General features: G+C 37.7%; 1 protein-coding gene across 3 annotated transcripts in view; it reads right to left on the bottom strand.

Moving 5' to 3' along the window:
• CLINT1 (clathrin interactor 1) overlaps positions 1–15187 on the bottom strand; it is a 58460-nt gene extending 43273 nt beyond the window's left edge. For 2 of the 3 annotated variants that reach the window (XM_021701148.2, XM_021701157.2), the window contains exon 1: positions 14971–15187. In XM_021701148.2, the coding sequence (XP_021556823.1) occupies positions 14971–15011 (41 nt within the window). In that variant the 5' untranslated portion in view covers positions 15012–15187. Of the gene's footprint in view, positions 1–4336; positions 4408–14970 lie in introns of those variants that run through there. The other variant, XM_044917127.1, reaches the window with a different exon arrangement.
• Between the last annotated feature and the right edge of the window lie 6359 nt (positions 15188–21546).

Below are 21546 nucleotides of genomic sequence, written 5' to 3'. Positions count from 1 at the left end.
GAATATATAAATGGAATCCATAATCTCTTGGTAACAGAGAGGGGAATGTAAGACAAACTGAAATTAAGATATAAATAGAGGGGGCTAAAATAAATATCCCCTGACCAACAAATATACAGAGAATGACATGGGAAATATTACCTTCATGAAATTTTTTTCAAAAGGCTATTATGGCAGGGAGCGGGGGGTAAACCTGGCTGGCTCAGTCAGTAGAACATGTGACTCTTGATCTCAGATTCTTGAGTTCAAGCCCCACATGGGCATGGAGCCTACTTAAAATAAAAGGGGGAAAAGGCTCTCCTGTTTCAATCTGAGGTCTTTTGAAGGCACGGCCAGAAAGACTTGTTAATTTGCTATATCCCCTAAAATTAGCTTACTGACCCCTAACAAAAACTTAAAAAGTTAAGACACACGTTGGCACAAGAATTCTATGTCCACAGAAACATGTGAAGAGTTAAAACACCGAAATCTAAGGTTAAAAAATACTTCAAAAACTTTAAACCCCCTACCTGTGCTCAGTGTCAACTATGGATTAGGGAGCCATCAAAGGTTTCCCCTCTACAGATGCTGTTAATTCTTATACAAGCAGCCCTGCTTGCATGGCACCTTGTTAACCGAAACTTGTACATACTAGTACCATGCCTTCACTTTGCACAATCTGTTACCGCAGAAGAGCTGTGCAAACAACTCTGCACAGCAGTAATTCTCATGTATTCTTTCCCAAGTAGGCAAACAGAACAGACTGAGCACATTTTATTGCCCACTTCACATTTTATTCCATAAGATGGCCTTATTTATTGGTTTTTAAACACTTAACTTACCTAACTCTATGGGCCAGGCAATGTTCTAAGCCCTTTACAAACAATTCATCTAATCAACTTTATGAGGCAAGTACTACTATTATTCCCATTTTACAGATGAGGAAACTGAGGCACAAAGAGGTTAAATATCTTGCTCAAGGCCATACAATTATTAAGTGGTATGCTTAGGATTTCAACTTAGGTAGTCTGAATCCAGAGATAAAGGTTCCGGGCTTTTGCTCCTAACCACTTATGTTATAATCACAATTTTAACCACTGCCCCTTTCTACTTGTCCCCTCTCTGATCCATTATCCAACTGAGCACCAAGAATAGCTACATCAGTGGAATCATTTCACTCCCTTGCTTATTGAAATTCCTCACCAGCTTCTTATTACACTTAGAATAAGTCCAAACTCCATGCAGTGGCCAAACATTCCCTGAGACTACCTTCTTCCATGTTCTTTCCATACTGTTCTCTGACTTTCTCACCAGCTCTTTCACCACTTTGCTTATTCCATAATTATCTTCTCTCTGGAAACCTCTTTCCTCTACTCTCTTTAAAAATCTTTTAAGTCTTAACATAAATACCATGTCCTCAGAAAGGCTTTCTTCTCCCATTCTATTTAAAATAGTCCCATTCATCATTCTCTACTTCAGCCCCTTTTCTTCATAACACTTAAAAATATGATTATTTTATTTACCTCTCCCCACCAAAACTTAGTTACAACTACACTTCAAGTATCTGAAAGAGTTCTAAACGATCAATAAATATTAATGAAATGAATAAACCAGGTCATCCTGTGGGTTTCTGCAACCCTTAGTACAACACTTCATTCTCTGAAATATGGGTATCTGACATGAGAAGCATACCTATAAGTTTAGCCTTATCAGAGATTATATAAGCATTAAGAATATACTTTAATTCATTCACTAAAAGACGATTATCATCATATATCCTAAAAAGCTCCATCTGAAAAATGTTATCAGTCTAAAAGGAATGTGAATGTGTTATTTTCAAATTACTCCTTATAAATCCCAACATGACCAAAGGGATATTATGTGTGTCAAAATCAAACAGCAGTGTTGTATCTCCCTCAAATTTCTCAAACTCTTCTATTCTTAATGTGCAACTTACTTATATTTGTTTTATTTAAAATTGTGTAATTTTGCTACTTTTTAATACCCACATATGATTATTTTTTTAACTGTTGGAAAAATGCCACTCTCAACATATAGCCAATTTTTTCCCAATTTAAGTCAAAAGGATTTCATATTCCAAATGAATTATGTAGTTGGTTTGCAAATAAAGCATAAGTCTACACTTAAGATATACATCCAAAGATTATCTACAGAAAATTAATCCTCAATACTTATTTCTACAAATGTCCCAGAGATATTTTACACTTGTTTGCTAAATGAAGTGCCAGCATCCAGCGTTCTAATTAGAATAGCACTGCCATAATTGAGACTTAAATTACTCAGTAATCAGTTGCTAGCATAAACAATTCAAAAACCAAACAAGAGTTATATTATGACAGAAGTATATGAATTACAGGTAGGTGGCTGTAACAGGAAATACCACTGGAAGAATACCTTCTATGGAAGCATTTTATTGACATAATTAGGTTATCTACAATACATACACTTGTAAAGCACGTTTTGATTTTTGTTTTTTTATACTGATTTGTGGAAAGCAAATTACATTGTTGGAAGTGGGAAAAGCAAGGAGAGAAGAGCAATGCAGCATCCTTCACATAGCTTATTCTCTTAAAGTTTAGAAATACAAAAAAAACCCCGTAATTATCCAAAAGAAAACCACCACCATACTTCAAAAAAGCTCTTTGTCCCATGTGCCAACTCTTTGTACTTACTGTAGGTGTTTCTACATACTAAGAAATTCTAACAACATCTTAATTATGACAAACATCTCTATCTAATCTACCCTATCATCTTTATTTTAAAAATCTGCCTCACCACTAAAAGTAACCAAAACCAGGGGTCCTTGGAGAAATGGCTGACTCCAGGGCTGAAGTAGTGGAAGTACAAGATAAGCTTAAACATCCAGAAAGTGAGAAAGTGCTCAAAAAACAAAAACAAACAATACACACATCAAAAAGACATAGGCCTGCTTTACAAGGCTCCCATTGGCCAAATCTGTGACAATTTGAGTACTGAAATAAGTAAGGGCAGTATGGATTACAATCCGTTGAATTAAATGAAAATCCACAAAGGAGGGATATAGGGAAGGAGGGGGAATAATGAAAGCTCTTTGGTACAGTAAACTGATAAATACGTACAGGGATGGAATGTGGGGGAAGGTAATAGAAGGGGAAAGAGTCACCAATTGTAATCATCGTTCTAAAGACTAGTTAAAGCAAGAAGCACCAGTAGATGCTAAATCTAGGGGGGAGTTTGATAAGAAGAGATCTTAGAATAGCTCCCCCAGACTGCTTATTTCTTATTACAATGGGAAAAACAGTTAACTACATGGTGGAGAAACCAGACAACACCTTGACTTAGCGCTCAAAATTAACAGCATACAGACCTTGTTTTCCTCCTGAAAAGGACATGTTACTACTTAATGTAATATCCCAGCTCAGAATACATACCTGAGGAAACATCAGCTAACCTTAAATTGAGGAATAACCTTAGCACAGAAATAAAATAACTGGCCTATAATCTTCAAAAATGCCAAAGTTATGAAAGACAAAGAAAGGTTAAGGAACACTTCCTTAAAGGAGACTAAAGAGTCATTACAATTAAATACATGATCCTGGACAGAAGCCTGCACTGGAATGAGATGACTAACACAACTGGAATATGGACTACAGAGAGATAAAATTATTGTTTCAATGTTAAATTTCCTGAATCTCATACCCATATTATGGTCATGTAGGAGAATAATCTCTGTTCTTAGGAAATGTACACTGAAGTTTTGAGGCAAAGGTGGTATGTAACCTACTTTTAAACATACCAGAAAAGTATGTGAGAGTGTGTGTGTACGTAGACAAAATGGAAGAGGAAGAAAAGAGAGAATGTAAAGCAAATACGGCAAAATCTTAAAAATTGGTGAATCAGGGGGTGCCTGTGTGGCTCAGTTGGTTAAGCGACTGCCTTCGACTCAGGTCATGATCCTGGAGTCCCGGGATCGAGTCCTCATCGGGCTCCCTGCTTGGCAGGGAGTCTGCTTCTCCCTCTGACCCTCCCCCCTCTCATGTGCTCTCTCTCGTTCTCTCTCTCTCAAATAAATAAACAAAATCTTAAAAAAAAAAAAATTGGTGAATCAGGATAAAGGATATACAGGTGTTTCCCTTACTATTCTTAGAATTTTAATTTCAGAATAAAAAGTTATTTAAAAATTTGCCTAACTGCACAATATTGTGAATGTATTAAATGCCACTGAATTCAACACTTTAAAATGGTTAATGTTATATGATTCTTACCTCAATATATATATTGTTTTAATTTATCTTTCTAGGTAACATACATAACTTGGAACAAAGTTAAACTTCATGAAAATGGTTGGGTTTATTACCTTTTCATTTTGAGCTATCATTTTCTTGATTCTACAATTTGGAGAATAATTTATTTCAGTCCTGACCTAGGCAATGACTAGCTTTTTCAAGTGCAATCATTCTTCCATTAAAGCACTGAAGAGTTTAGATGCAGAGTGAACATTATGCTTTCAGATACAGAATGCGTAAGTTAAATGTTAAAGTTTATCAGAGTTAAAACACATAATGAAACAGGCTAACCTGATTTTTATAATTAATTTTTTATTTAACTTACAGTAAAAGGAAAAATTAGTAATATAAAGTATGCATATTTTATCCTTTTGGTACACCAAACACCACATCTCCTTTTCCAAACCATGTTAGTATGTCAAGCAGTCTTAAGTACTTATACGAGTGAAAAATCCTAATGGTTAAACATTTTACTGAACTAATAAACAGGCCAAAAACACCCTCAATGAAGCTCTTTGGACTGTTCTAGTTCCAAAGTTTCCATGTAACACAGTAACCTATTACCATATTTAATGACAATAAAAGCTAGCAAAATGTTATATTTAGATACAATAGTGATAGACTATTTATGACTCTAAATAACTAGGACACCCATTCCCACTTGCTAGAAAAACTTTTCGTAAAATATTTAGCATAAAATATTTATTTGAAAGTTGTTTTGGAAATACCAGTCATTACAAATTCAACTGTATATCCTGTGGTACACATCATCAATTCAAGTACAAGTTCTTCAAGTGCAATTTCTAATAAATTTTAAAAGCCTAAGCTCCCAAGGTAATAAATTTTAAGTCTAGGCGTTCAAAGTCCTGTTTTTTTTTTTAAGTATGGAATATTATTCCTATTCAACAACCAAAACCACTCCTACTCTGTACTTAAAGCAGCTTTAGACAATCTTTCGCTACTGATGGCAGTTGTTTAAGGCTTCTTGCACAGATTAGTTAGTAAATCAAATTTTTGTTTCATAAAGAAAGGACAGTGTGATGTTTTTCTTGTGAGGAGGTATCATATGTTAAACTGGTTTCACAAAAAGATCAAATATCCATGGTATTAAAAAAATAAGTATAGTGTTAATTTTATTTGCACTACAGACCCCAATTCTAGTTTGTACAGGTATGGATAAAATAGCCACTAAAATAATTTTAATAGTAAAAATTTTACTGTTAAGGGGCTTTAAAAGTTTATTTAAAAATTTCTGCCAACTTTTAAATTTCTATTAATTAGAACTAATCTAAGGAATAAAAGTCTTTGTTCATCTCTATCTTTTAATTTTGGGTTACTGCTTCTTAAAGCTGTCTCACAATGACGAAACTAAATAAACAAAACAAAAGCAATGAAGAAGAATTTATTGAGAACATGGTGATAACATTTCCATAATATATTAACTCATTTAATTCTCTTAACAGTCCTGGAAGGTAGACTTTATCCCATTTTATACAGCAAAAGTGGACAGAATCTTAATTTATCAAGTCTCCCTTCTAATTACCCCTTCCACCTCTCATTTAAAGATCTTATTTGAGAGAGAGAGGGAAAGAGAGAATCTCAAGCAGACTCCCCACTGAGCGTGGAGCTCAAAGGAGAGGCGTTCTCACGTGCCCTACCACCCTCATTTAAAAATAAAATTGAAATCCAAAGAAATTTGCTCAGCTTGAACATACTCATGACCAGTACCTTTTTAAATATGTGGTACCCTATTTAAAATACCCTATTAAGGTAATTTTATTAAATGTATTACCTGACTCCTTCAGGAAAAAATCTAAAAGGAAGTTCTGAAATTAGTTAACCTTAGAAAAATGGTTTCATACTCTTTTAAGAGAATAATAAACTGATGAAAAATTCTGCACTGGGACATGTGAAAATTACATCTTTGTAGACACAAATGCTTGATATTGTACAGTGTGATTACAAGACTGATTCTTTTCATTTCTATCTGATTAAGTTCAGAAACATTACTAAATATCAAACACTAACCAAAGTATATAACTAAAAATCCTATCAACAAAGCTAAAATGAGAAATTCTGCACCTACTTCAATAGTGATGTTTGTAAAACTACCTCTATATGAAGTTGAATATTTGATATTTTGTTTAAAGTTTTTCATTTTTCACCCTTGATTGATTAAACTTAGATTTATCCAAATGTATTTCCAAATCCTAAAAACTAGACTCAACTTTTCTGACATGTAAGAAATTACTTCCAGAACCCCACCACCAAAATTTTCAAACCTCTATAATTATTTCCCCTCAAAGCTATAAAAAACCCCAAATATCTATACTTCAAGTTATTTAATTTGTACTATTTGATTGGAGTAGGAAGGACACTTCCTTTTGCAATGGAACATCTTCTCAGACAGTATTCACTGATGTCATCCTATGCTTGGAACCATTTGGGAGCAGGTTCTTATCAGTGAGTCTACATTGTTATTTGACCGGTTTCAGATTTTGCACTTCATGTTTGATATCTTATTCAGCCTCATCTTCCTTTCAGGCAAATATACTTAAAAAAAAAAAAAAAAAGGTATCTCAGGATGTATCTCTTTCATGAAGCTTTTGCTATCTTGTTCTTTTTATTCTCTCAATTCCACAGGAATACATCCCCAGGATGTATTTATACATCCTGTACCCCAAATTCAGATATCATACCATCTTGTATTATTCTCTATTCCTTTTTCATATGCTTTTCATGTATATCTGCTTGATAGATCATATGCTGCCACTGGAACCATAAGGTCTCTCTCTCATCTTATAGTACTCCACAGGGCTCTTGGCAGATAGTTAATGACCACTCAGTGAAGGATCTTTATAAAGGACGGCCAAATTAATAGGGGTATCAGTAATGTATTTTCAGTTACTGCATAACATTTAAATACAACCTATGCCAAAAACATAGTACTTGGATAAGTATATAATGGACTACGGAATATATTCCTAAACGCTCAATCTAAAGAAAAATTGCGAAAAGGTGGGCATAAATCACAGATTAATACAACATAGTACTACAGACACAGCAAAGACCACAATCTAAAGATCAAAGGATTATGTGAAACTTATTAAAGCTGTGGAAGCTGGTTAGAAGACTACTAATTCTGAAGCGCATAATAGAGTTCATAAATGTTAACACTCTCTAGGATTAAGTAGTGAGCACCTTCACTACAATAGCTAAGATTTTCTTTTGCACCTACACCTACATCTGTTTGTTTCCCTTCTGTTGAGGGGCATCCAACTTACAGACATTATTCAAAGGACTGCAAGAGTCCAGAAAGTTTTTCTTTTATGACAGGTACATACAGGGGAAAAAACTCACTGAATTTGGTTCAGAAACTTAAGAATTGTATATTTCTTTCAAAGTAATTTTTAATTAGTATAAGGTATACACTGGTAACTCACCCTTATTATAGTAAAATAAAGCATTTTTAAAAAATAATATCTTGTAAAAGTTAGCAAAAACTGTTAAATATATGTCCTGAAAACAGACATCTAGATTTAAATACAGACTCTATTTTCTAGATGTGTTTCTTTGGGCAAGTGCCTGGACTTCTCTGTGGCCCATTTCCTCAGCAATAAATTGAAGATGATAATAATGTTGTTACAATTGTTCTTGGCATATGGCAAATGTTAAATAACTATCAGCTTTTATTAAAAATATCTGGACTTAGAAGATTTCCTCAGTAATATTTACTGGCTTATTAAATTTAATATATTCAAAAATATTTATTGAGCACCTACTCTATGTCATACACTGTTCTAAGAATTAGTAATACAGCAGTAAACAAAACAAAGTCCCTCCCTTTAAGGAGTTTAATCCCAGAGGTAGCAGAAGAATACATGTAAATAAAGGAAGTAGAGGGGAAAAGAGATGTAGGTGAATGCATGCTATTTTATATAGGGAGGAAACAGTGGTGGAAGATGAGGTCATAGGGGGCAGCAGAGAGGCAGATCAAGTTCAGGCTGGGAGCCAGTGAGATGAGAAGTGACTGAGGAGAGCTCTGAGCCAGATCTGATTTAGTATTTTTAAAGAATCACTAGGGCTATGTGGAAAGCAGGGTATAGGGTTAAAATTTTTATTTGGCTTCACAGGAAGTGAGCCACACTTCAAAAGCCCATTCAATACCGAACTTATAAATATAAGCCAAACACATTAAACTAAGTATTATTTAACCACTGTGGTTTAATTACAAATAAAAACAGTTTTAATCATACAACCTTAAGATGAATATGAGAAAAATCAATAGAAAAAAACCCTCAGCATATTTATTTGCACTGTTCTTTAATGATTTGCTAAAAATACATGAAAACAAATAGCAAGACAAACAAGAAATTGAATTTTCAGTGCATGTATTTTTTCTATTTAAAAAATTTAAGGCTATCTAGATGAGAATTTTTTTTTAAAGATTTTTATTCATTTGAGAGAGAGAGTGCATACGCATGAGCCAGGGGAGGGGAGAGGGAGAGGGAGAAGCAGACTCCCCACTGAGCAGGGAGGCCAACGAAGCTTGATCCCAGGACCCTGAGATCATTACCTGAGCTGAAGGCAGACACATAACCGGAATAAGCCACCCAGGCGCGCCTAGGTGAGAATTTTTGAGTGAAACATTTCAAAAGCATACATACACATTTACCATGTAGTGGTGAATTTATGTGGAAGCTAAAATTATTTACATTTGAATTATGTAGAACCTATTCTCCTAAGAATTTAGAAACTAAAGTCACATGTCAAAAGACATTCTAATTGGCAAACTGTACTTTCCTTAAGTACAAATCATGCCTCTTGTTGCACATTAACAAAATTACTCATATCTAATAGTTCATTAGCTAAATCTATCCATGAGTTATAAATAGCTATAAATTGGTTCAACATGGGAATACATTATGTTCTTTTACCTGTATTTAATTTTCAGGCTAAAGAGCTCTGGTAAGCCAAAAAAATTTCTTGCCAACTTAGGAGAATGGACTGAATAATTGGAAAGCCCTTTCTGCGATGTGCTTTCCTTGTATATATTGCTCATCTATTGTCAGAGATCACAAATTTGATATATTTTAGAGGTTTCTTTTTCTTGATACTGTTCGGTTTCTTTAAGAATAAACCATCAACTTCAATTTCCCTTCAAAAAATAAATCATTTTACATTTTAGGAGGAAAGTTTACATTAGCCCTATCTTTAAAAGCTTGAGAAAATACAAAACAAACTGAAGAAAAACTAGCAGATGGAAATTACAATATGTCTTCCCAAAGACTCTCTTCCCCAACATGTCTTTTTAAAGAATTACTTCTGTAATATGCTTCACAATATTAAAATAAAAGCATTTATAACTTGGTGCAAACAACACACGGCACATGTAGTACAGATACTTATATGAGTTTTCCTTTATGTAGGTTAAGCTGTCCGTTCAGATCAAGAGCTTTATGAAAGAGTGCCCACTGAAAATAATGATTCATGGATTAAGATAGAGTTCTTACATACTTGTAAATAATGTAGTCTGATAACAATATTTCCTTTATTCTTTTAAACACTATATTCTTTTGATTTTTTCTGTTATAAATTATTTTCTGTATTAAAGACTACATAATAACAATAGGCATTTCAAGAGTTTATTTTATGTCAGATAATACGCTAAGTGTTTCACATTAATTTAATCCTCACAAGAACCCTGTAAAATAAATATCATCTCCACTTCCTAGGTAGAAAAATGTAGAGATACTGTTCCAATGCCCAAGACCACTGCTTCTTAGTAGTGGACCCAGGATTTTAATCCAGTTCTGATCTCTAAACCAAACTGCTTCACAGATCCATTAAATATCACCTGGAGGTATAGTAGGATTATGTGTTTTGCTAGCAAATTACTATAAAAACAGATGGATGGACAAACACACATAAGTAGACGAAACAAGGAAAGCTTATGAAATGACACCTTAAAAAAGCATAAAAGAATAAACAGTTAAATATGTTGTCCCAGAATATTAAGTAATGTCAGCTGAGGCTAAAAGGAGTTAACTCATTGTATATAAGAGCTATTACAAATACTAAAAAAATGTACTTTTTAATAGCTAGATATATCTTAATATGAAAGATAAAACAGTAAAATTTCTTTAAGATTAAGATGTTATTTAAGCTGCCTATACTCCTTCTTTCTTCTTAAAAGAAATATTAAGTAAACATTAGAAATAAGTAAGAAAATAATACAAGAGCATAGAAAAAGTTTCAACTGTGGAGCCATACTGTAAAAACGAGGAGTACTAGTAAGTGGTATTTAAAATTTTAAAAAAGCCAAGTACTTTTAATGGATATATCAGTAAACAGATGAAAAACTACTTGTAAACTAACACCAGGGTACAGAAAGACGTAAGAGGCAACTAAGTGATTTTTAAAAGCATTCTGACACTAGAACTAAATAGGCTAATTTAAACTACAGAAATGCTGGCAGAAGATAAACTCTTCTTTCTTTGGAATTAAATTCTTAGTATCTTCTTATAACAACTTACTAGAAGAGAAGGAGGATAATTAATTATTTCAGCAATAACAATTATCTGTAATTGGTTCCCAAAAAGTTGATATGGGAAGACTAAAAAGCTGACAATCATGTTTGCTTTCAAATTCTAAGAAGCACACGGAACAGAGATTTATTGGTAGGATAGGGAAAATAAGGGGGAAACCATCTGCAGACTAAAAGGCAAAACTGATAAGTTCAAATTGTAGCATATTTGTAATGTCAAGTTTCTTGAAGGCAGGTATTATACTTTTCAAATTCAGAAAATACAGTACTACGCCCAAAAAATAATAAATGTATTATCTGTTGAAATAACAGAATGAACTATTTTCTATAAAAGCCAAAAGTTCTCCCTCTGGGGTCAAGACTAGAACAGTAGTTTCTGTAGCTCTATTACATGAGCTGAACATGTAGGAGCTAAAAATGCATGTAACACCAACAAAAATTAACTTATGGGGGAAAATGCAAGCTATGCTTAAGAAAATAACCTAAAACGGACTATCTACAGCAGTTACGTTTCTATAGGAGTTAGCCAGCACTATATGAATCACTATCATAAAAAGAGTAAGGACCACTAATGAAATAGATTTACCATTAATACTACTCCCTGAGATCAAAGAGAAGGATTAGCTGGGCTTGAATAATAAGCAGCAGTTGCGATCTACTACTATCATGTCACTTTCACTACATTTCCAGAATTTGGAGAGAAAAGACCAGAACTGCAGCAACTTTCAATTTATACCATGTATGGGATGACAAAATATAAAAGTACCCAATTTTATTACAAGAAGACAGGTCACACAATAGTGGTCAAGCTAGTCCTAGTTGGTAAGAGTGGTGCCACTTATCCTTTCCTGCCACCGCTGTCTTTTATGCAACTTGAGCACAAGTGGGAGGAAACTGGTCCTCTAAGCTCTGGCTAGCCTAAGACTTTATCTGCTTTTCCTCAGTGTTCTGCAAAACAAGCCATTTAATACTACCAGGAGGTGCAACTGTGGAAAATACCTCCTCACTCTCCGGGTCTTCAAATTCTCAAAAGTCAATATTTGAAATACATCATTATACTTCAGAATTGCCACCATACTTGATCTAACTGTAGCTCCAGGGAACACATTCTGAAAAAGTACATTTTTCTTTCTGAAGTAAACCTCATTGGGCAGGGATATACGCTAAATAAAGTCCTAGTTCTCCTAAGTCATAGGTTGCACTTATTTACTGCATAAAGCATTTAAATATAACATTTATTGATTACCACTTAAAAAAAAATTCGCTTTTCAGCCGAAACTGTCTCTGGAGGACAATGACGTTCCAAAATTTATCTGCTGTTGTGAAATACTAGTTCCATTTCTTTCCCACTGATGGAAATTCATGTCTCCAAAAAGCCAGTGAAGTTGGAAACAGTCTTTCTCTACCCCAGCCCCTCATTTTACAGATAAGTAATCTATAATCTGGACATTTATATGATTCTCTCTAAAATTAGACATATGGCTAGCTTAAAAGGCAGTATCAGAATCTGAACACAAGTCTCCAAAACCCCTAACTAGTGCACTTAATCCAAATTCTCTGAGGAATCCTTAATCACTTTGTCATTTCAAGTTCCCTCAATACCTTATCCCCCTAATAATCAAAGTGTCCATTCTATGGATCTGTTTTTCCTCCATTATGGCATTTTAAGGTGAAGAGTCTAACTGAACAGTGATGCAGGTACTGGTTCTTATATTTTGAGGGAAGAATTTCTTCTCTCCTGCCAGTGAAAGATGAAAATTAAATCCTGAGTATTCATCAGTAAAATAACCTCACATCTTAATATCATGTGTCAGACACCCACAAAAGCTTTAAAAAGTCCTTGGTGGCAACATTCTTACATGTTCTTGAATAACTTGGTTCAAGTCTGCATTCTAAAGTGGGTAGTAAAAAGGAAGACAGAAGTTCTTTTTCAACAACAGTTGTTCCATTATGACTTGATAACTACTTCCGTGGCAAATTTAACCAGAACACTTGAAGATTAGAAACATAGGTGATAAAGGCAAACAATATGAACTGTACAAGAGCAGGAACATTGTCTTGATTTCCATCTCCTGAAAAATGTAGACAGCCGCTGCAAATTTGTATCACAAACTTAGTCCTCTAAGATAACAAGATGTTTCTTAGTGGTTTTCTCCTGCTGTTCTCTGACTTAGAAATAGTTTTGTAGAGACTTTTAGACTTTTAAAAACTATTTAAGCTGGTATCTAAGTCTCTGTATCATATATTAACAAAAACAACCAATGATCCAGTAGGGCATGCATGACACCCATGGAAAAAAAAAATAAAAAAATAAAAAACAACTAATGAACCTGGATCTGGAAAAGAACGATGATTTTATCTTCAAAAAGCAAAGGCCGGGGTGCCTGGGTGGCTCAGTTGGTTAAGCGACTGCCTTCGGCTCAGGTCATGATCCTGGAGTCCCTGGATCGAGTCCCGCATCGGGCTCCCTGCTCGGCAGGGAGCCTGCTTCTCCCTCTGACCCTCCCCCCTCTCATGTGCTCTCTCTCTCTCTCTCTCATTCTCTCTGGCTCAAATAAATAAATAAAATCTTTAAAAAAAAAAAGCAAAGGCCGTATAAACAGCAAAATAAGCCCAAAATAAATGTCTGAGGGCTTAATCATCAAATGAATAGTTGATAAAGGAAAATTATTAAAGCAAATCACTTTTCAAACATGGTGCTTCTCTTTTAATGTTTATCTCACTCTGAATGCAGAACATCTGCTACAGTTATCAAAAGTATTCTGATCTAAACATATCGTGTTAAGGGCTTCATATGTAAAGCCTTTAGCCCTTAATCCTTACAACACTGTAAGGTAGGTATCTATTATTATTTTCACACTGCACTAAGAAAACTAGGGCACTTAAAGATTAAGTAACTTGCCAAGGTTAAACAGCTCGAACCCAGCTCTGCAGGTTCTGAAACCTATGTTTTTTAGACACTCTACTCCTTGGTAGCACAGAAAATTTGAAAATATGGTCAAACTCTTAAGTTCTATCTGATGCATTATCCAAGCCACTATAAATTGTGTGTGTGGTGTGTTTGTTTGTTTGTTTGTTTGTTTTTTTGGTGTCAAGAAAGACTCAATAGTTTGCCATCTACACTTCCTGATTTTAGGTTGGGTTGTCACAAACGTTTTTGTTCACCACATATATTGCCTAATCACTAGAACCCAAAAGGAGTAAGACTGGTTAAATTCTTAAACTTTATTTCCTGCTGGCCTAGAAGAACTTACTTAACCACTGTTACGTCTGTTAAGTATTAAGGTTTTCTTAGTGTAGTGAAACACCAAAGTTATCACTTAAGTCTTAAAGGGAATCATCTATGTTATTAGTCATTTTACCTGTCAGTGAAGTTAAGAGCAGATCAACAGGATATAAACCTGGGTTGTTTCCTTCTTTAGGGGAAATTTCTTAATGACTTGTTAATTAAACCAAATGGAACAACTGGCCCTCCCAAAATGAAGTGTAGTGGAAAAGGAAACAGAGGAAAAGAAGAATCACAGTAAGTTACGTGGTGATCTACTTTCACTAGTGTTAGGAAAGCAAAGGATGAATCTCCTCTTGAGTAACTTCAGTCTGACCACAATGGCCACTTGTTACACCTACCACCCACTCCAACACTTCAGGTTCATTAGGAATTAAAAGAAACCCAGTAAAGTACACAACCCGACCAGGCCTAAGGTCTCCGTACCACACCCTCAGGAACACAGAGGGTCAGTGCATTGCGTCCCTCACCCCCAAGTCTTCGCTGCTACCCTGGAAGCAAAGCCCACAGCCTGGGGCCAAGACAGTCCTTGGGCCAGGGCACTGACCCAGCTCCAGACAACCCCGCCCCCTCCCCTGACCAAAGGATCTATGCCTAGAGGAATGGAGGCAGGGGCAAGGTGAGAAAGGCCTGTATAGGAGAGGAAGGGGCTAACAGGATGTTCTGAAACGAGGAAGGGTCCCTTCTCAGCCTCGCCGGGCTGGACGAGCTCCGGGCCGGGGAGACAGCCGGCCGCCGCCATGATGGGGTTGGCCGAGCCGGGGGGGGGGGGGGGGGGGGCCCGGGCGGCCCTGGGCGCGGGGCCAGCTCCTCTTCCCCCTTCCTCCCCTCCCTGCGTGGGCCTCGGCCACAACTGACCCCCCGATACTCACGCTTTGTCCACCAGCTCCCGCACCTTCCACATGTTCAACATTGTGCCCCGCGCGGGCCGAGACGCCGCCTCCCTCCCCTATTCCCCACGGACCCCGGGACACTTCCGCGCTGGGGCAGATCCAGGCCGGGATCGCCGCCGCCGCCGCCCGCCGCCACGAACTCCCCCAGTTAGGTCCTTCTCTGGCCACAGCCGAGGCGCCGCCGGTGACACGTCGAGACGCGGGGGCAGAGGCGCTGCGTGGAGCGGAAGTGCCCGACTTTCCGCCCGCTGCGCGCGCGGGGCACACCGGGACTTGTAGTTCTTTGCGCGCCTAGCGGACCAGTTAAACTGAGAGAGTTGGTGTGGTAAGTTTGTTACTATTTCTGTCAGATTTTCCCAGTTCTACGCACGCTTCCCCATGCCTCTGACCTTCGGAACCAGAAACTCTGGGTGATGGGGCCCAGCAATCTGTGCTTTAACGAATCCTCCGTGCTCAAGTATCAGAAGTACTAGTATAGGAGCTGGCTTCACTCAGACAAACTTTTCGAACGTAAAGTATTGCTTCTCCCCAGAAACAGTCCACAGCGTGCTAGGATTTTGAACCTTCAAATTGAAAGGATTTTCTTGTAAAATAAGTCTTGTTAAAGTACTACCTGAGAAAGTACAGAATAAATCATGTGGGAACAGTCCAGTAAAAAAGAGAAATATAAAGTATTGCTATGTTATTAATAATGATTATACAGAAATGTTATTGCTATATGTATTTGTATTCCACATTGACAGAAGCATCACTGTGTTTGGTTCCAAATATATTTCCTTCTTAGGGCCTGAATTTCCATACTGTAAATTGAAGAGGTTGTATTCTAAAACTTATTCCACTCTTATTCTATGAAACAGTGGTTTTATATTTAGACAACTCTCTAATATCCTCCTTAGATACTTCATCGTAAAGCTCAGAAACTTAGTTCACACTCTATAGGAAACTAGAAAGACAACACTAGGACATGTCCAAGAACTTGGCAGGTTTATATTCTTAAGCATAGATATACACACACTGCATTCAGTGTTTTATTGTAATGTCTGCTGTCACTTCATTTTTCACTTATTCATTTTTAAGTTTGTTCATGTTAAAGCTGCAAGAAACCTTAAAATTCATTTGATCCAACTGCTTAAATTTTACACTGCTTTTCATTCCATAACTACTTAATGAGAATTTTCTGTGTGCCAGGAGTAGGGAATACAGCTGGGAAAAAGAACGACACGGCCTCAGCTCTCTAGGATCTTAAAGGTCTTTGGAGCAAATATAATAGTCAAGGAAACATTTAAGATAATTGCAGATAGATAGTGGTTGAAGAAAACAGAAGATAATGTTATAGAGAATGATGTTAGAGGAAAATAACATTAGGGAGTATTTGGGGCCTCTTTGAGGACACTATATTTAAGTTAAATCTTGAATGATGAAAAGGAGATGGCCATAAAAAAAAAAAAAGATCTGCAAGAAAAGAATATCTGGTGAAGAGGAAGACTGATTCACAAGGGAGAAGTGAGATTGATTGCTGCTAGTTGTGATGCCTGTTAACAATGATCCTAAATCAAGAACCCAGAACTTCTGACCCCCTAATTCCTCAGGTCAAGTCACCTTCACATTGCATCCACTTAATTACTGGAAGCATTTTTGAAAGTGTTTCAATACAGCTTTGGGATTAAGGCCTGAGAGAAGCAAGTTGAAAGAATTGCCAGAGAGGAAAGTATAAAAAGCAGAAATTGGGACAAAGCTCTCTCAAAGCTTTGTCAAGATAGGAGTGCTTGGGCAGACATAAAGTGAATTGGATTGGTGGGTGGGGAGAGGCAGGGAAAGATGAGAAGAGATAGGTAGGGAAATGGGGTTTTCAAATGAGAAGTTTGTTTCCTGTAGAAAGGACTGTCCAGCCCGAGATTCAAAGGATGGACTGTGGCCAGAGGAGTTAAGAAAGAGAAACTACCTTGCATAAATAATAGCTCAGCAAGTTAACTTTCAAACAAGCAAGTCCAAGGTACACCTCAGAATGGGCCTGGCATAAAAATAACCACCTTCCCTGCCCTGGGCCGGTCTATACATTCATAGCAATTCACAATCAGCATCAGCAGAATTACCTAGAGAGTACAATGTCACTATCTACTTTGCTTGTTTCAACACCAAGTTTGGAAGTGTCTAGACTTATTCCCGAGTTGTCACGCTGGGGCCTTCTAGAATGTAACACCAAAAAACCTGCCCGTCTACCTTTGATTCAAGAGAGTCCCTAATGGACTCAGAAGAACCAGACAAGGAGAGTTTGTTAAAAAGTGGTCTCCAAAGACTAACCATTTGCATGTCAACAAACTGTTCCATTTTTACCTTTTATCTTGCAAGTTTGGGAGGAGTTTCCATAGTAACTTCTTTGTGGCAATTTAAATGTGTCCATTGTAGAAAAATAAATGAGAAAATGTCCCAATCACCCCTCTTCAGGAAAACACATTTTTCACTAAATGAGCTGACACTTGAGTAAGGCCAAACCAACACAAGGTTTGAAAGCAAATGTACTCAGATGTGTGAGGCGCTGTTGTAGACTCTGGCTGCATATCTTCTGTGGTTGGTTCCCTGATGTTTCCATCGGAGGATTTAATTCATGGTACACAGGTGTGGCAACCATGGGGAGGCACAGCCCAAATCTCTCTTTAAGAGAACCAGTTGCAAGGAATGTGAATGGCTGACAGCTTCCAGTAGCCACTCCTCAGGGATCCACCACAGCATTGACATCAAGTCCACGCTCTCACTCCTAGGCAGTGAGTGAGCATGTTGGAGCCAGGCCGTTTCTCCTTAGTGCAAGACTTCTGTACTGGGCAAGCATTGCCCTGGGCTCCCCATCTGCCTCTCCCAGAATTCCTCTGAGTTTCTTTGCAATCAGGGTGTCTTCCTACCCAATCTTCCTCCCTTCCCTTTCCCTTAACAGGTGTCAGAACTTCCTTGGAGTCTGAGGCTGTCCCCACTTACTCTTGTTCCCTCTTCCCTTTAATCTTCATAAGTGTTTCCCCCAGTTACTCTCTTACACTTCTAATTCCATCTTGGCTTCTGCTTCCTGCAGTAACCAAATTGACAGGACAGGCAAACAGTTCTACCTTGGTTTCAGTATTTGGTCCAATGAGTCCTGTTTCTGATCACACCTGACTGTTCCTCTCTAGAAGTTGAGATACTTTTCTAATCATATTATAAGAGCTGCCACAAAAGCCATACAGATTATATATTCCACAACCCCAGGGGCACCATTTCTATGGACTATCATGAACTGCCAGATAATTAGCCACAGAAGGGAAGTATAAAGTAGTGGTTAAAAAGAATAGATTCTGGAGACAAACCTAGGCTCAAACTCTGCATCTGCTATTCAGTGGCTTGGGCATTTGGGATAAGTTAGTTAAACCAGTATAACACAGTGATTATGAACTGGACTCCAGAGCCAGATTGCCTAGGTTTGAATCTTAATTTTACCACTTACTAGCTGTGTGACCTTGGGGGAATTATTTGACACCTCTGTGATTCAGTTTTCTCATCATAATGGGGAATAATAGAAACCTATCATAAAGGCTTTTTCAGACAATTAAAAAAAGGTAATGTTTTAAAAAAATCTAGAACAGTACCGTATGCAATTGTCAACAAGTATTTAGTAAAATCCTATTATGTCCCGGGCATTGTGCTAGGTGGTGGATATACAATTGTAGATAAAATCAGCAGAGTATACAGCAAATAGATGTAGTAGACATAATAAACTCAAAGCAAAATGCTGAGGAACAAATGAAATAACATATACAACTTACTTTACACTGCGTCCTACATGTAGGAAGTGCTCACTAAATTCTACCTCATTATTATCATCTCGCTTTTCTTATGTGGATCTCAGCTTTTTCCTTATAAACTGAAGGGTTGTTCTATCAGAGTACCCTAAACCTAGCCATACATCAGAAATTCCCAGACATCTTTAAAAATTTCAGGGTTTTTTCGTCCTGCCCCAGGAGTTCCTGATTCACTGTTGTATTATTTTCTATATTTTTGGTCACAAGTGACAGAAACTCAAAACTAGCTTAAGCAGGACACAGGAAACTGGGGAGTTCAGAGATAAAATTTGCCTCAGGAACTTAGCAAATACTGTCAGAACTCTCTTTCTGATGCTCATTTTCCTTTATTGCAAATAGGTTTCTCCTAGTTGGCAGGAAATAGGGCTACCACTCTGTGGAGAATGGGTTCCATTTTTTCAATTAGGCAACCAAGGGGGAAGAGACACTTTTGTCTTTCATCCACCGAGTCTAATAACACAGGGAAGGACTCTGACTGGCCCAGTTTGGATCACGTACCTATCATGGGACCAATCCTCTAGAGAGGTGTATATTACAGAATTGGTAGACCTAGGAGAACCACACGGAGTGGGGAAAAAAAAGAGTGCTCTGAAGAAAGCCATGCCTTGGCAGACAAAAACAACAGTTATTTACAACCTTAGGTCTAAGACATCTTTATTTTTTTAAAAATTTCTTAAATGATTTTTGCCAGGGTTTGAGATGCCCTGAGTTAGATGACACCACGTCGTTTCTAAGTCTGACACCTTTTTTTTCTCTTTTTTTTAATGTCTAAATTACACAAAGTTGAGTTGGGGAACAGCAAAAGAGAAAAAAATACCACAGGCAATAATAGAAAGAAGCAATGAAGAAAGAAGGGGTTAAGCAGATTGCAGCACTGTGTATCAGGTAAGCTGGTAGCAGGACACACCCTTGCTAACTCTCTGTTCTGCTCATAGTTGGGCTCTTCTTGCCTGAAATTCTGTCTCCTTTCAGGGCTGTCAGCAGGGCTCAGAATCAGACAGATTCTCTGTCTCTTGACCAGAGGTGAGCCCAGAATGGATGTGCTGCTCCTAGTGTCTAGGTCTCTGAAAACTCTATGCACAGGAAGCCAAGGTATAGTCATTGAAGCAATGAAGCAGCTTGTGACTGTGGGAACTGATCCTGCATTGTCAAGTCACATTCAGGAGTGAGCGGTGTGGATATCAGAAAGGTTGTGCTGGCGGGTTTCTGAGGCAGGGTCTTTCTGGATAAAGTCAAGTGTCTTGGGAAGGCCCACAGGTGTCCAGAATTCACACAGAGGCTCTGCTGGTCCTTGAACTTCATCAGTTCATCAAAAGAATTGTGCTCTAGAGGAAGAGCTCACTGCAATAGACATCAAAGGAGTATGATGGACAGACCACTGCTTTTTTTTTTTTAAAGATTTTATTTATTTATTTATTTGTTTATTTATTTGAGAGAGGGAGAGGGAGCACACATGCATGCGAGCACAAGTAGGGGGAGGGGCAGAAAGGGAGGGAGAAGGACAAGGAAACGTCACTCTGAGCGTGGAGCCCTACATGGGGCTCAACCCCAGGGCCCCGAGATCATGACCTGAGCCAAAAACAGGAGTTGAACACTCAACTGACTGAGCCATCCAGGAGCCCTGACCACTGCTTTTTTTCAAAGATTTTATTTATTTATTTGACAGAGAGACACAGCGAGAGAGGGAACACAAGCAGGGGGAGGGGGAGAGGGAGAAGCAGGCTTCCCGCCGAGCAGGGAGCCTAATGCGGGGCTCGATCCCAGGACTCTGGGATCGTGACCTGAGCCGAAGGCAGATGCTTAACGACTGAGCCACCCAGGCGCCCCAGACCACTGCTTTTTAATAAGCAAAATGAATGTGGCTATAAACTTGGGGGATCTGTTAGAACAAGGCATGTTTTCCTGGTGAGAAAGAGCCAGCATTCAACATTTGTTGGCCACCTGAGATGTGCAGTGGGGTTAAACAGATGACTAAAACCTGTTACCCATACACCTTCTAGTCTAACATGGAAGATAGACATATAAACAAACAAAAACCATAGCAAGATATTTAAGGAGGCAGTATAATGTGGGGTAGAGGTCAGAGCACTGGCTGTGATATCAGCAGGATCTTGGTTCACATCATGTAGCTCTGGGACCTTGGCTAAATTACTTGACTTCTCAGGTCTTGGCTCCCTCATTGGGAAAATGGGGCTGATATAAGCCCCTGACTCATAGCACTGTTGTGAGGAATGTATGAGATGACACACTAAATTGCTTGACATGTAACAAGGACTCATTAAATAAGATCTATTATCATTGTTAAACTGTTTATATCCACCGATCATGGGTGATGTGACAGAGGGTGTTAGAACAGGTTCATTGAATCAATAAACTTATATTTGGACACTTGCCCCATTGCCAAGAATTATACTGTGATAAACAGACACAATCCTATTCTCGTGAATTTTGCAGTCTGAGGGAGGAGATGGGTATAGAGCAAATAAACCTTCTCCAAATCTATCATTTCAAACTATGATGAAAGCTACAAGAAGAAAAGAATGGGCTACTATGAGACAATGTGGCAGTGGTATTTCATTCATATTTCATTCCCAAGAAAGTCCTCTCTGGGAAAGTGACATTTAAGGTGAAGGTGGAAAGATAATTCTGAGTTAATGAGGTAGAGAGAGGAAGAGTATTCCAGATAGAAAGAACAGTGTGCACCAAGGCCCAAGGTAGGATAGAGCTTGGT

This window comes from Neomonachus schauinslandi, chromosome 7 (genome assembly GCF_002201575.2).
Source record: "Neomonachus schauinslandi chromosome 7, ASM220157v2, whole genome shotgun sequence".
Taxonomy (NCBI): Eukaryota; Metazoa; Chordata; class Mammalia; order Carnivora; family Phocidae; genus Neomonachus; species Neomonachus schauinslandi.
This window is presented reverse-complemented; position numbering and strand designations above follow the sequence as displayed.